The sequence below is a fragment of the Lycorma delicatula genome, chromosome 10 (genome assembly GCF_047948215.1).
Source record: "Lycorma delicatula isolate Av1 chromosome 10, ASM4794821v1, whole genome shotgun sequence".
Taxonomy (NCBI): Eukaryota; Metazoa; Arthropoda; class Insecta; order Hemiptera; family Fulgoridae; genus Lycorma; species Lycorma delicatula.
In genome coordinates this window covers 2,783,894-2,799,453 of record NC_134464.1, presented here as the reverse complement: position 1 = coordinate 2,799,453, position 15,560 = coordinate 2,783,894, and the positions used below count along the sequence as shown (strand labels likewise).

General features: G+C 29.4%; 1 protein-coding gene across 1 annotated transcript in view; it reads right to left on the bottom strand.

The window, feature by feature from the left end:
- Nucleotides 1–15,560, bottom strand: part of LOC142331549 (midasin) — a 640,891-nt gene that overhangs the window by 600,001 nt on the left and 25,330 nt on the right. Inside the window, exons 12-18 of the mRNA XM_075377535.1 lie at nucleotides 12,943–13,120; nucleotides 10,689–10,901; nucleotides 10,016–10,130; nucleotides 7,204–7,426; nucleotides 5,023–5,236; nucleotides 2,789–2,968; nucleotides 2,352–2,498 (exon numbers count right to left, since the gene is read on the bottom strand). Coding sequence (XP_075233650.1) covers nucleotides 2,352–2,498; nucleotides 2,789–2,968; nucleotides 5,023–5,236; nucleotides 7,204–7,426; nucleotides 10,016–10,130; nucleotides 10,689–10,901; nucleotides 12,943–13,120 — 1,270 coding nt within the window. The remainder of the gene's footprint in view (nucleotides 1–2,351; nucleotides 2,499–2,788; nucleotides 2,969–5,022; nucleotides 5,237–7,203; nucleotides 7,427–10,015; nucleotides 10,131–10,688; nucleotides 10,902–12,942; nucleotides 13,121–15,560) is intronic.

Genomic DNA, 15,560 nt, shown 5'->3' with positions numbered 1-15,560 from the left:
GACACTTTTACTTCACTTTTACAAATACATCACTTTTACTTCAGGTCTATAAATATCTTTTCAGACAAATGATATCGGTAAACATGTAACACATATCAATTCATAATGAATAAGAGTATACAGTAAAAATGGTTTTTGTCAATCTGAATAGCCTTTTGAGTGGTGGGAATTTTTATAAAACGTAATTTTCTGAATCTACTTTCACTTATACTAACATATGTTACTAATCTGTGATTTATGACATGGGGTTTTCATCATATTTTGCCTAATTTTCAACCGATTTGCTTGAAAGTACTATTTTTAAAATCAGCAAACTATGTTTCATAAACACAAAGCAAAAAAAAATTTCGCTAATAAAAAACGTGGTAGAAATGCGCAAAAAAATTCTGCAATTAAATTATCGTAATTTTTGTACTGTTCTATTTTTTTTTTGTTAGAGGTATAAAAAATATCTAATCGTAATGGTTTTTTTTTTTGTCAAAATTTGTTAAATGTCTTTAATATACTGTAATTTTTTTAAATTTTTTTCTCAAGAGGGTAGCATAAGACTATGAAGGGACGCAATCAGACCAACATATTTTCGCGCAGCGCTAATCAACCAAAGATCATTGTGATGGGAAAAGGTTAAAACAATTTAAAAGACTTACATAATCTACTGACTTTGAAAACTTACAATCTTATTAGTAAATGTGTTATTGCTCATCTGAAAATATGGCTCTATGAGAATTCAGAAAACCAAACATATTACATTATTACAATTAGATGATTGTATTAAAAAATTCTACTTAATATTAGTGAATAATATTGTCTACATTTTGTTCGTTAAAAACTAAACTAGTCTGACCGTTAGTTTTTATATAGTACATTAATGTGTTTTATAAGGGATTTAAGAGTTAAGTTTTTCTTGTAAATTGAAAAAGATTTTATAAAAGAGCGAGTTGGTTTTTTGTCAATATTATATAAAAGTAGACTAGCTTGTAAAACAGTGCTTGTACTCCTATGTTAACACAGTGCTTTCCTATATACTAAAACAAAAAAAATAATTAGCAAGTCGTAAATTAATAATTTCTTTCTACATGAAGTATCAGCATTTGTAGGAATATGTTGTCCATGTATTTTAATGATCTTTTGAAAACAGATTAGTTTGTAAAATAGTATTGTTTTTACAATTTGGTTTTGTTTTTAGAATAATAGTAGAATAATGCTAGTGCATGTTAAATCATTTTTATAAAAAAAAAAAATTTGGAGTTTTATACTACTACTTACTTACTTTATACTACTTTGTTCAACACATGTAGATTGTTTTGGCAGTATTGCCATTTTCAGATTAATTCAGTTTATATGTTGATATGCATATTAGAATATTTTACATGATTAAAAATGTATTATGGGAATTTGTAAACAAATTAACCTCACTACTGAGTATGACAATATATTTAATACTAACTATTATAACAAGTATGCATAATATGTACAAACTTCTGTTTTAAATTAGCATGTAAAATATTATATTTTAAATTGTAGGACAGGAAACATTTAAGAATTGCATTATAATAGGATGTACTGTATATAGGCTACTTAAAAGTGTAGTTTTAAAAAAAATATTAAAAGTTTGATACAAAATTCATTAACTTGAACAATTAAGCTAAAATATTTCTTAAATATTATAAATATAATTAAGATATAATGTTAATGACAGTGTAAAAAAAATATAATAGAATAAGTTACATTAAGCGATTATTTTATGTACTAAGATTTAGTGTAAGTAACACTTGGCATGTAGTATTACTTACTCTAACGGGGAGAAAAAAAGAAAAAAACCATGCACGCATGTGCATACACACACTATAATTATAGTACTTTTTTAATAATTCATTTAATCTGAACAAATAAGATTTTAAACATAAAAATAACTTTTTTATAGAATGATGATGATGATGTTAAGTCATTAGTGTAAAGGAACTATAACAATGCTGGGAATCAAACAAGAACAGCTAATGAAATGCCAGCATGCGAATTAGTTGTGATATGAAGGAGCTTACAATCGGTTGTTTCAATAACCTTGTTACATGCAACTTTCAGTTCACTTAAGGTATAATGCTGAATTATGTATACAGATACAAGAATTAGACTAAAGTAGACAAACTTTATCAAACTTGCCAATGAACATCAAAAAGTAATCATTTTTATAATATATTGGAATACTGAATTAGGTAGCTTGACTATTCATACAATTATCACTTTTGTTTTAAAATACAAAATAATGACAATTTACTTAACAATCTACTAAAAAAAAAAGTTTAACAATAATATTGAAAATATTTAAATTAACAGTAGTAAATTACACTCACTCAGAAATCATATTCTTAACAATGTTGTGAGACGGCGAATCAAGCTGAGTAAGAAAGCTTAAACATAGAGCTTCATATAATGATCGTTGAATAGAGCTGCAAAGATCTTTAGATGTGATCGCAAGTGCTCGACACAATGTACGTAAACTGTCAAACAAATAAAAACAAAAACAACATCAAATTTTGATGAATAAATACAAATAACCGCAAAAACAAATTCATATATGATTCTGTAGTCTATATCAATTAATTTTCAGCAAAAAGATTTGTTACTGAAGCATAATAAAAATTATTCAAAAAGGGAATTGATGATTGATATAATCCCTCCAAAAAACTTTCTATTCTTTGTCCTTATTTAAGTATTGATGAAAAAGTACAAATTAGCATATACATCCAAATTGAATTATTCAATATATTTTAAAGGTACATTATATTACCTGTAATGAGGCCTATGCCCTGTTGGATCAGCCAGCACATTCATCGCCTCAGTCTTAACTTTTAAATAAAACATAACGACCGCATCAACTCTTGCTGGTGATAAATCAGGTAAATAACAACTAACTAGTAAACCAAGATCGGTACGTTCATTCAATTCATCGACAAATAATTCTGTGAACCTATTAAACAAAATTAATTAAAAAGAAGCTGCATAAAATAACAGTAAATGAGAGGTTGTGCTAAGAATTAAATGTGTAAAAATTTTAACAAATTTAAATTAAATTTTTGCTTATTCACTACTTCCAAAAAACTTTTTACATCTATGACAACATGCTGGAAAAATTAAGGTTTGAATTCAAACAGCTAATATTTGATCTGCTTGTTTCTAGAGATCATTTCAATTAACTACTTTGCTACTGGTATTATACAGATAATGACTGATCATTGTACAGTGATGTAAGATTTAAAAAAGATATATATATATATCTCTTTATAAAAAAGAGTGTATGATGTGTTGGTTTGTTTGCTGTATGTGCTCACATTTTTATTCCCGGTTGAAGCACAAACTTTAATGAGTTGAATTAATCAACTGTGAACTGTGAGCCTCTATCACTGTGTTAGCTAGGTTTGAACTGAATGATTCAAATCAATCGAATGAGTATTATAAAAATAACAGTGGCAATTTTTAAAAGAATTTTTTGTTGTTACTATGCTAAATTCATGAACTTTATTTAGTTACAATAAGCAAAAACATTTAACAAAATCATGTGTAATATAACATAAACCACGTAACATTTTCACAGTGGGTCGTAGGCTCGCCATTTTTCTAGTATATACAGGTGATTCAAAGAAACGGGAAATTTTGAAAGTTGTGTTGGTAGCCATCGACGATTGGTACCACTTGATAAGTGGCGCCAGCCTCTCTAACCTAACCTGCCATTTAGTTATCATGGATCCTTGGAGTGGTGCCCAACGTGCATTTGTTATCAAAGCGTTTTACAAAAACAATGACAGTGTGGAGAGAATTTCGACGTCATTTTAATCTGGGATGGCACGACCGTGTTTCATCAACTCATGCAATTAAAACATGGATATCTAATTTTGAGGAAACCGGTTCGGCAATGAAAAAGAAACCTCCAGGCCGTGAGCAAACCGTCCGTACACCACAGAATGTTCAAGCTTTACAAGATGCTGTCCACATCGGTCAATCCGTCATCTCTCAGCATCTTTACAATTATTATAGTATAGTTCAAGTGTTCGAAGAATGTTAGTGAAGGACTTGCAATACCATCCGTACAAGTTGCAGATCGTCCAGGAACTGAAACCGAATGATGCAGTTGTGCGAGCACAGTTCTGTAATGTAATGCTTCAGAAGATAAATGATAACGAAGAGTTTGTTCACGGACTGTGGATGTCAGACGAAGCGCATTTCTACTTCAGTGGATTTGTTAACGAGCAAAATTTCAGATACTGGGCACAAGAAAATCCTACGCAGCTTCACCAGCGTTCGTTGCACAGCCAGAAAGTGACCGTGTGGTGTGCTATGTCATCTTATGGTGTTATAGGTCCTTATTTTTTTGAGGATGACAACGGTCTTGCGATTACAGTGACGTCGGCTTGTTACGTAGCCGTGCTTGAAACCTTTGTTGTGGAACAACAAAAGAGATTTCCACCGATTCTTAACACAGCCTGGTTTCAACAAGACGGAGCAACATCACATACTGCACGAATATCGATGGCAGCTGTACGCCGATTGTTTGGACAACGTGTTATTTCACAAAATGATGACATTAGATGGCCTCCCAGATCGCTGATCTCTCAACCTGCGATTACTTTTTGTGGGGTCACCTTAAAAAAAAAATATTCCACAGTTGACCTGCTACAACGGAAGAACTGAAGGCAAAGATCTGAGAAGCAATTGCGGAAATTCCAGTTGAGATGTTACGTCAAACCATGAACAATTTAACGAAGAGACTTCGTGAGTGTTTACATAGAAGAGAAGGTCACCTGGAAGATGTCATCTTTAAAAAATAAACTAAAATGTATGTATCCTAAAATGGCAACATTTGTACAATTACATGAAATAAAATTCATATTCTAAAAAAATTTTTCATTAACGTTATTTAATTTTTTTAATTTCCCGTTTCTTTGAATCACCCAGTATAATACAATTAAAATATCACTCAAGAAATGAAAAACTAAAATAAGTTTTAAACATGTACAACAATATTACCTGTTACGTATACCAGGTGGTAGATCCTTTTTACCAACATCAGTTGCAGGATTCATAGCGGCTAATAAACGAAAATCTGGGTGACGAGTAACAGTAGCAAATTCACCTTTCTCCAGAAGCGACACAGAACCATCTCCACCTTCAAGGAGACCTGATAAACACTGCAATGTCTCAGCAGATGCCAAATTTATTTCATCCAAAAGAACCCAACAACCTATAAAGTTACAGTAACAGACATCAAGAAAAAATCTAGGAACAGGCTTCTAATCTTGCAAAATTTCATATCTTAATCCAGCATAATTACTTCTTAAAGTTATAAGTATAAGCTTTCTCACACCTGTGCTCAGCTGGAAAATAATTCTCTTAGATTTTAATAAGCAGATAAAAACAAAATCTAACCTGAATCAGTAACAAAAAAAAAATAAAATGGTATGTCAGTTTCATAATGGCATTTTTATATTTGTAATTTCTCTTCTATTTTACAATAATAATTTTACTTTATTTTGATTTTATTTCTATATTATAACAACATTCACCAAGAAATACAGAGATAAAATCAAAGTTACCTTAATAAAAAATGAACAAAATTATTATTGTTTCTTTTATAAATTTTAAATGCTTACATTTCTTAAAGCAATGGCCCTATTATCAAATTTCAGGTTTCCCTTTTCTCAAGGTAGATTTGCCCATTGCAAGGTCATCTTTTGGAATTGATATTTTTTTTTTAGTTGTAGTAGTGAAGAATGAAATCAGAGATAATGATTTCCTTAATGCCACAAATACCTTTCCTTGCTATAAATACATTTCTGTACGTGAATTTTAGGGCTCTTCTCTTCAAAATACTAACTACTTTGATCAAGATATTATTTAATTATTATTTTTATTTTTCAAATTTCTCAAAAATCTCAGGACCAATTTGCATAATTCAAATTTCACAGTTTAAAAATTTTCTGCAGATTAATTTGTTCCTTTTTTCATATTTCTCTTTATATTTTTAATTAAATAAAAATATCATTAACTTATATTTTTATATTTAAGTCATTTATTACAGGAGGCAGTAAAAAACAACCATACATTTCTATCATCTACAGTTTTGAGTCATCGATAAGTTTTAAATTTATCTTTTTATTATTATTACTCTTCTTTATCATTGTCTAGCATAATATGTAGCACCATCCAAAAAGGGAATTTATATATTTTTTTCTTATTTCCTATTTAAGTTATGTAATGTTTTATTCCAAATATAATACGTTTCAATTTATGTTTTTCAAATATTCTCTGATTAGTAATATGTTAACTATCAAGTAGTTAAGTTCATAAATAGCGGAGTTCAGACAGTTGAGAAATAACAATCAAGCTAAAACATAGCAGTGATTGAATAGTCATAAAACATTTAAACAGGAGTCAACCGGTCTGGAAATCATTAAGCGCATAACTATCCAAGTCTATTTTTTTTTTTAAATAGACTATTTTTTAGTCATAATTTAAAGAAAATGATTGCGCCTGGACAATTTAAATTAAGATTAGTCTCTATTTTTTTATTTTAAAATTGGTCACAGTATGTATTTTAATCTGTTAAATTAAATATACCTTTTTGTCTTTGACTATAGTAACTTGTAATAAAGTAACAAATGAAATGTTTATAATTTTCATTTATTTAAAATGAAACCTTCTTCCTGTTACCCGAAATCCTAGTAATGAACCCTTCTCCCACATACTTAAAATTAATTAATTTTTTTCCTAAAGTTTCATAATTTAGACTAAAAATAATTTTTTAGATCAAAGAGAATATTCCAAATGAAACTTTGTGCTTTCCATAAGTAAATTCTAATCGATTGTTAAATGAAACGTTTGATTACCTAATTATTAAAAAAAACACAAAAACAAGAAAAATAAAAAAGGAAGCAAATTGTTTTGCGATTAAGTGAAACACTTCTTTATGAAATGTATATAGAATAATGCTTCAATTTTATAAGGACAATCTAATCTAACAAACTCAATCAGGAGCATATTCCAGACATTTTAAAAGGAAATCGTGAAAGATGTTAGTACAAATGGAGATGGATGGTCAGACAGAAAACCCGAACAGGATTCAAAGGGAATGAGATAGTCCAACTACCTATTAAGAGGATAAATTTATAAAAGAATATACATTTATAAAAATATCAAAACTTAAAATACCATTTTTAAGGGCTTTCACAAGAGCTCCTTCGATAAATGAAAAAGCAAGAGCAGCTTGTCCTTGTTTTATTTGTAACTTTAACTTATATATTTTCTCTCCAACAGCGAGCCACTGTGCCAACCTCTCTTTTTCACCGGTAGATGATAAACGTCTAATAGCTGCAGTTTGACTGTGTTCCATCAATCGTAATAATGTAGACCAACGATGAGCATTAAAACACGACTAAAAAAAAAAAAAAATGTTGAAGCATTACAAAAAAAACATTTTTTAATCGGATTAAAATTTAAAAAAAAAGAAAAAATGCTCTTGGTTGACAATCAGTGAAAATCTCATTTTTTACACAATTATTATCATAAGTTCATATAGAACACTTTTAAAAAAAAGGAAAATTAAGATTTGTACCTTTATTCAAAAAATTAAAAATCACACAAGTTATGTACCTGTAGGTATTTCAACTTTAACAATTTTTTTTCAAAGTGGAAACCAAAACTTTTTCAATAAAGTTCATTAAAATGACAAGACAAATTCACATAAAGACCAAAAAATAATAACAAACTATGCTACATTTTTATTTATTTACATACTCATATTTTAAAGCAATACATACAAAGTGATTCAGGGGAAAGGGAAATAATTTGGAAACTGATTTTAGAGCTTGAAATAAACAAAAAAATTCATACAAACATCTCTTACAAAAATATTTCACACAGATTTTAGTTCTTCCCGCTGAGAACAAACTGAAATTTTTAAGGCATTATATAAGTTGTAACTTGATGGTTTCTTATGCTTTTTGATCTGAAAGATCGAATAAAAGAGGTCCTAAAATTGAATCTCCTATAGTTTTCATGACAGCCAATATATAACAGAAAACTTCAGTGACAAAACATGTTTTTTAGGTCTGGAGTACAATAACTTTGTTAAATAACTAATAAATATATAGATTTTAATATCAAAAATTGTAGAGAATTTAATTCTGAGAAAATTTATATAATAAAGTTTACAAAACCAAACAAAAAAAAATTGATTTTTATTATTAAAAACAAAAGAGAAAAATGTTCTGAATTTGTAAAAATTAAAAACAGCTGTTTTTAGTACAATAAATTTAAAACTTTGAAAAATTAGGTTGGCAACAGTAACGGTATGCTTTGAAATTAATTTGAATACTACTCACTGTTGTCACAAAAGGGTGGTTACATGTTAATAATAAACTTTAGACGGTTTCGTTGTTTTTGACTTAATTTTGAATGTGTTTAATTATTTTTAAAAATCAATGTATGAAGTGTACTCCACTTATATTAGTTGTACTCCATACTGAACCTACATTTTTCCAACTGAATCTGAATTCAAAAGAGTAAAATTCCATTTTAAATTCTTTGTTTTCAAAAATACTGCATCTCTTCACTCAAACAGAATAAACCGATACGATTTTTATGTATAGCTTTTACGATGGAAGTGTTCCAGGTGTGGTGGAAGAATACTGACGTAGGTATCCTGGACAAGTAATTCTAACTATAAAGCATTTTGTAGGATTTTTAATAATTTTCATGAGAACGGTACACTTCCCGATGTTTCATCTGAACATCAACCGATACATAGAGATGAAAGGGAAAACATTCTCCAGGTGGTACAGCTTATCCTGCAACGAACACGTGATGAATTTCTACACTACTTTTTCACAGTCATTCCACAAAGTACAGTAAGGAGGAAATTACATGCTCATCGACTGTGTCCTTATCATGTTTCAGAATGTTCAACACCACCAGCTCGGTGACCGTGCCTAACTACTGATGTTTTTCAACGGATAACAACAATTACCACTTAATTCCATTCATACTATTTTTGGATGAAGCTACTTTAATCCATAACACACAAGGAATTCACATCGGTGGTCTAAGAAAAACCCACACGCTGTAATCGAATCAAATTTCCAGCAATGACTTGGTATGACATGATCAGCAAGCAATAAATAGACCCTTTCATACTAGAACATGTCACGGGAAAGATTATCTGGAATTTTTAAATAATTCATTTCTTACAGTGCTTGAAAATTTCTCACTGGTGAAATGAATTGAATTGTACTATCAGCTTGATGGAGCACCAACACATTTCACAAATGAAGTAAGACAATTCTTAGAAAAAGGTTTACTGGTAAATGGATAGGACATAAAGGGCTGGTAAATTGGCCATCTACATCACCAAACCTCACTCCCTTAGATTACATTTTATGAGGATGGATGTAATGCAAGATATAAAGGAAAAAATAGACACGCGATGAACTGATCATTCGCATTCCCGATACTGTTGTCCTCATCAAGCAAAGTGAAGATATCATTATGTTGGTGACAGAGAATGTAAAGAAATGAGTTGCATCAATGTCAATGGTGGAATTTTCAAACATTTATTGTCAATTAATACAGTATAAACCAATGAGTATTTTTTTTTATAAAGTAAATTAAAAGTATTTTAATTGTTCTAAGGTCTAAATTTATTGCATTAAAAACAACTGTTTTTAATTTTTACTTTTAGCTGTTTTTTATGAATATTATTAATTAAAGTAGTATATCATTATCAAAAACTATCAAAATACTTTACAAACAATACCACAATACCATCTTAAAGGTAAGTGTCATCTTATTTAATGTATATTTCTGAACTTGGGTGGATCAGTTTGGTTTATAATATATATATATATATATATATATATATATAAAACTAATTAAAACTTTTTTTCATTTTAAAAATGAACCTTTACTTAGTTTCTAATTTTACATCTTAAATATTAATATAAAAAATACATATATGTTAACATACCGATATATGTTCTAAAAATTTTATATTCTGTTCAACTGAGAAAAAATTTCTGAACAATATTTCAAATTCTTCTCTTAGAGGTGATAACACGTATTTCATATCTACTGGTTTGAAACTGCAATAAAACAAAAAAATAAAAATACGAATAAAGTACATGTAGAAAATGAAAAAATTTACAGCTTAATTAAAGAAAGGTGTATAATAATAAGAAAATGAATGAATTTTATCAGTTATATGAATGGGAACCATGGCCTTGCTTAGAAGGCACAGACCTCAAGAAAAATGGAATTAAAAACATTTGCTGTTATAAACAGAGCCATTAACTGATCCCCATTTCATGATTCTATTAATGACTAAATTAAGCTGCATTATAAGGAGCCAACAACTTCACAATAAATGTTAAATATATTCATGATTATGCTGTTATTGCTAACACATGCAACATGCATCACCGTTTGAAAATACTTTTCTCACACTTACACACATACACTGGAAGCAGAGCAACAAGCCTAGTTCTTGAAAGAAAAATTAGTAAAAGCACATTAAAAAATATATACATAATACAAACTATCAAAGCTAGCATTCTGAATCAATCTAAAAAAATTCACTTCATTACTTGAACACTCAAAAATAAATAGGTGAATGAATAACTACATAAAAAAATAATAATTACCCTCCTAATAAATCAGCACTATCACTCTGCTGATTCATATTAAGTACAACCAAGCTGTTACCAGTCTGTTTTGCTAAAAGTTGTAAAGTTGAAGTTTTTCCAGTACCAGTTTCACCCACTAACAACACTGGTTCTTTCTGTGAAATTGCAACTGCAAGTCGTTCCAAAAGACAGCATGAAGGACGTGTTAATGCAAATTTTGTTTGTGCCAATCTGAAAAATTTATTTTGTCTTCATATTTTTTTATGGAAATACGAAAGAACAAATGATAGAATATTTATAAATATTCCAAGATGTACCACACATAAATACATATATTAAAAACTTTTATTAATAAACAGTTATTAAAAAGTTCTTTGTTTATAAAGAACAACTGACAGAATATTTGTAAATTTTCTAACATGCACTGTACGTTAATTAAATTAAAAAACAGTTTTTAAAACATAAATTTTAGAAACATGATTCCAGAATTTCTAAATTATATGAATTTTTTTCACAATATTTTATATTTTCACTAGGATTATCATGATTGATTTGTGCATTACTTTCTGTCACTAGCATTACTTCAGCACTTCTTGAGTGCTAAAAGTAGTTCTGAGACTGGAGGTACTCCAAAATGCATCAACTACGAATGTTAGAATGATAATGCTAGGAACGGCAGAAAATAACACTCAAATCAATTATATGAACTGTCTTTGAGCAAAAACTAATAGGTTAAATGTATTTTTATTAAAAATTAAAATTTAATTATATTTAGGGACAGGGTTTTATCTTAAGTTCAATACTTTTTTAAATTTTTCTGACAAGGGTTTCGATAAGCATTAAAAAACATCACTATTTTACCACTTAGTAACTGCAGGAAATTTTATTTGTAAACTAAGTGCTACACGTTTTAAAAAGATTATTACACAATGTACAAACATAATTAAGAAATTTCAATTAAAACTGGTTTATAAGTTATAACTCTTCAAGCAATTTAAAAACAGTGAATCAGTGAAATCAGAAGTACGTTTAAATAACTGATGGTGTATTTAGGACAAGATCACATCACCACTGCATTAAGAATGTGTGTTTAGAACACATCACTGGTTGAACTGCTAATGAAAAATTGACTTTGAGTTTGCACATCACTGAAGCATTCTTTGAACATCAAAAGAGGATACATTGGAGTACTAGAATAAATTCACATTTCTCATAATTTAATTCAAAGAAACTAGTTTCTTTACGCAATTTTCTACTAATAAAATGATGTGCTTATTTACGAACGTTTGTATTCATTAAATCTTTACCATAATGAATTTTTAAAAACTTCTGGATAATCAACATTTTTCTTCATCTTACTTTGTCAGTTTCATATAAATGGTTAATTACTGTATTAATATCAATTAAGAAATTTAATACTAAGTAAATAATCATTATTTACGTGAAAAAAGTAAATTAAGAAATGTGCGCTTAAAAAATTAAGGCAAAATTTATTTAGAAATTACTTAATTTTAACTAACCTTATTATGATTAATCCCCACATCCAAGTTACAATGCTGAATGAAGAATTCAGACATTAAAATTTCAAAATGTATTATCTACATTTAAATGTCAATAAGTTATGAATGAAATAATGGATTTACAGAACGACTACAACATGTAGCTGAACCTTTTACAAACCGTATTTTAAAATTTATTCATTTATCACTTAAAAATTAAAGACTGACATCCAATTGCCTTCTTTATTAAACTTTTACTTCTTTTTTTTAATGATGAGAAATGAATTTTATAAAGCATAAATGAATTTTTTTACCAAAAAGATGCCAAGCTTGAGTAGAATTTGAACCACAATCATTTGGATGAAAAATTATGTTACCACTCATCAATAGAGGTCAATGAAATGTAATGACTGTTAACAGACCACTTATATATATGATTTTTTTTAATATAATTCTTTAAACATAAATCTGTTTTGATAGCATTATTAAACAAACATTTCATGTAGGAAGGATAAAGCTGTAATTTAATTTATAATCTAAGTTTTGGTACCATTTAACTTTATAGCATTTGTTATTACTTTATAATTATTTAATCGGTTTAATAAAACCATATAAAACTGAGAAGGTAGAAAATAGAAACAGCACAAGATAATTTTAATAAAATCATTTTCAAATAACTTGAAAGGTTAATACATGTTTTATTTATTTTGTCAATTAACTACAGATTGTAACTTACTAATGAAAAAGTATATTTTTTTAAATAATGCACTTACAAGTCAAGAGAGACAGGACTGTCAGATGTACTTTTAACATGTATATTAACTCTACCAGCACCGCAAGTTGTTAAAGAAAAATTAATAACAGGTTTGTAAGCGTTTATAAAATAATCTGCTTTAGTTTTAACAATTCCCAAACGAACAGCAATGGAACCAGCAAGTGTCACACGTTTATCTGAAAAAATAATTAATTTTTTTATTAGTTTCAGTGAACAAAAAAAAAAAAAAAAAAAAAATACAGCAAACAACAGATATTATTCTCTTTCGTTATCAATACTTGATGATTGAAAGATTTTATTTAATACATTCTCAGGATCTCTAAATAAATTACTTGTGTGCAATTCTATACACAATACTTGTACATAAAAGCTTTGTTATGATCATAACACATTACGTCTAAGCTTCTAAATAAAAAAGAAGCAATTTAAAAAGAAAAGGTTTGGTAAAATTAATATTAAAATAAAATTTTTTTTCATTGATGCTTGTTTACGCCAACGCGTAAAGTTGTTTTTATTCCAATGAATTCAAGGTTATGGTCGAGTCTTGCAGTTTACAGGCTTGGTAATTTTATTTTGCATTTTTGGAAGATTATTTACGTGTATTTTTAAATAGGTTGTTTGGGTTTGTTTTCGATATCAATTTCTCTCAGTCTCCAGTTTGACTTGCTGATTGCATCATCATATTGGTGTCAACGTATTTCATATCTCGCATTATTTATTGCTGTTTAGTCTTAATATATTTTTTTTTTTCTTAAGTATTTTTGTTCTCACCAATTTCAATATTGTCATAGTTCCTAGAAGTCCATTTCTCTTTGTCTGCCCTGATGTCATTTCTTCAACTTCCGTATTCAGAATTTATTTTATCAGCCTTACATAATTCTTTAGTGGTCTGCTTGCTTGTAAATTATTTTTGTTGTCTTCGTTCTCGAATTCCACACGTTTTCTCTAATAGTTCTCATACTAACACTTAGACACTACTCTTGTTGTCAACACACACACACACACACATACTCTTCTGTCCATTACTTTGTTCGCTTCCCCTACCTCTCACCATGCCAGCTCTGGTCATTCTAGTCCTGACTTTCACGTTGTGCGGATCCTGGTCCTCCAGTGGAGGACCAGGCTTCGATGTTCTCTCTCTCTTTCTCTCTCTCGTATAATGTTAACACTTTCGTCGTCTTCATACTCTTATAAATGTTGCGGTATTTCTCTGTCAAAATTTTCCCTAGTTCTACTCGTCAGTTTTTCGTGATTTCACAGTTTTCTATGTTCGTCAGCCTCATTTCTTTGTTAAGTTATTCTTCAAATTCACTATATTACGTTTCTGTGGAAAGTGTTTCAATCACTACATACTGCCAATTCTATCGACGCCGAATTTTCTCGAGCTGCTTACTACATTTTCATAGATGCAGAATCTCTCCAAACTCGTTGCTACATTTTTGAGATGACACGTCCTGCTCAACCTCTAAACCATGTCTCACCCCTGCATTCCTGATACACCACTGCAGACTACGCCCAGGATTACTGTATGTATTCATTTACCTTCATTCACGAGTTCATCTCTTGCTAATATTTGTGCGCTACAGGCAAGTTCAATTTTCATTATTTATTATGTTAAACAATTATTTTATCATTAAAATTGATGAACATTAAGTTCATCATACCTTATGCCTTTCAATTTCAAGTTTAATTTAAAAAAACCATTTATTCACTTAAGTGCAGTCCCGATAGCACAACTCGTATTTGCCAAAAGAAATTGGACTCTAATTAGAAAGAAAACAAATGAGCATAAGTTAAATCATGGATTTCGAATCAGCAGGAGGAAAACTAGACAATAATGAGATGGAAGAGGAGTGATTTGTAACAAAATGAGAGTTTTCCAGAGATGAAGATGCGGAGTTGAAAGAACAGATCTGACGAATAGTTTCAGCACAAAGGCGACGAGTGTGAATGCACAAAGGCGACGAGTGAGAATGCCCAAAGGCGACGAGTGAGAATGCCCAAAGGCGACGAGTCAGAAGGCACAAAGGCGACGACTGAGAATGTCCATGGGCGATATATGAGAATGCACAAAGGCGAGAGAGAGAATGTCCATGGGGGACAAATGAGAGTGAGTCGCAAGCATCCACACATCGTGGCGATTTGAACTGAACCTATATGAGAGAGAGAGTGACGAGGACGATCCACATGTCGTGATAGTCCGATCTGAACTGGACTGAAGAAGAAGGTGCAAACAAGCTGAAGAAAAATAAACTATTCTGGAGTTGACATGTGCAGAAACAAAGTTCCGGAAAATCCAATTGATGAAGCGTCAAGAAAAAAATTGAATATCAGTAGCTTGAAGCTGTCTTAGTACGAGTTGTCTTTTTTTTTTAATTGAAGTTTACAATAAATATTTAAATAGTATAAGATTAGATACAGTATGAATTTCAAGTGCCACTCTTAAATAACTACTTAGATTATACAACAATAATAATATAAAATCTGAAAGAATTTTTTATCAGAAAATTAATACATAAGATATTTTTTATATTCAACTGTTATCAACAATAGATAAAAATGTAATTACTGTAACTCGTAGTTGTCAACTACAACTTTCATAACATCATTACTTTC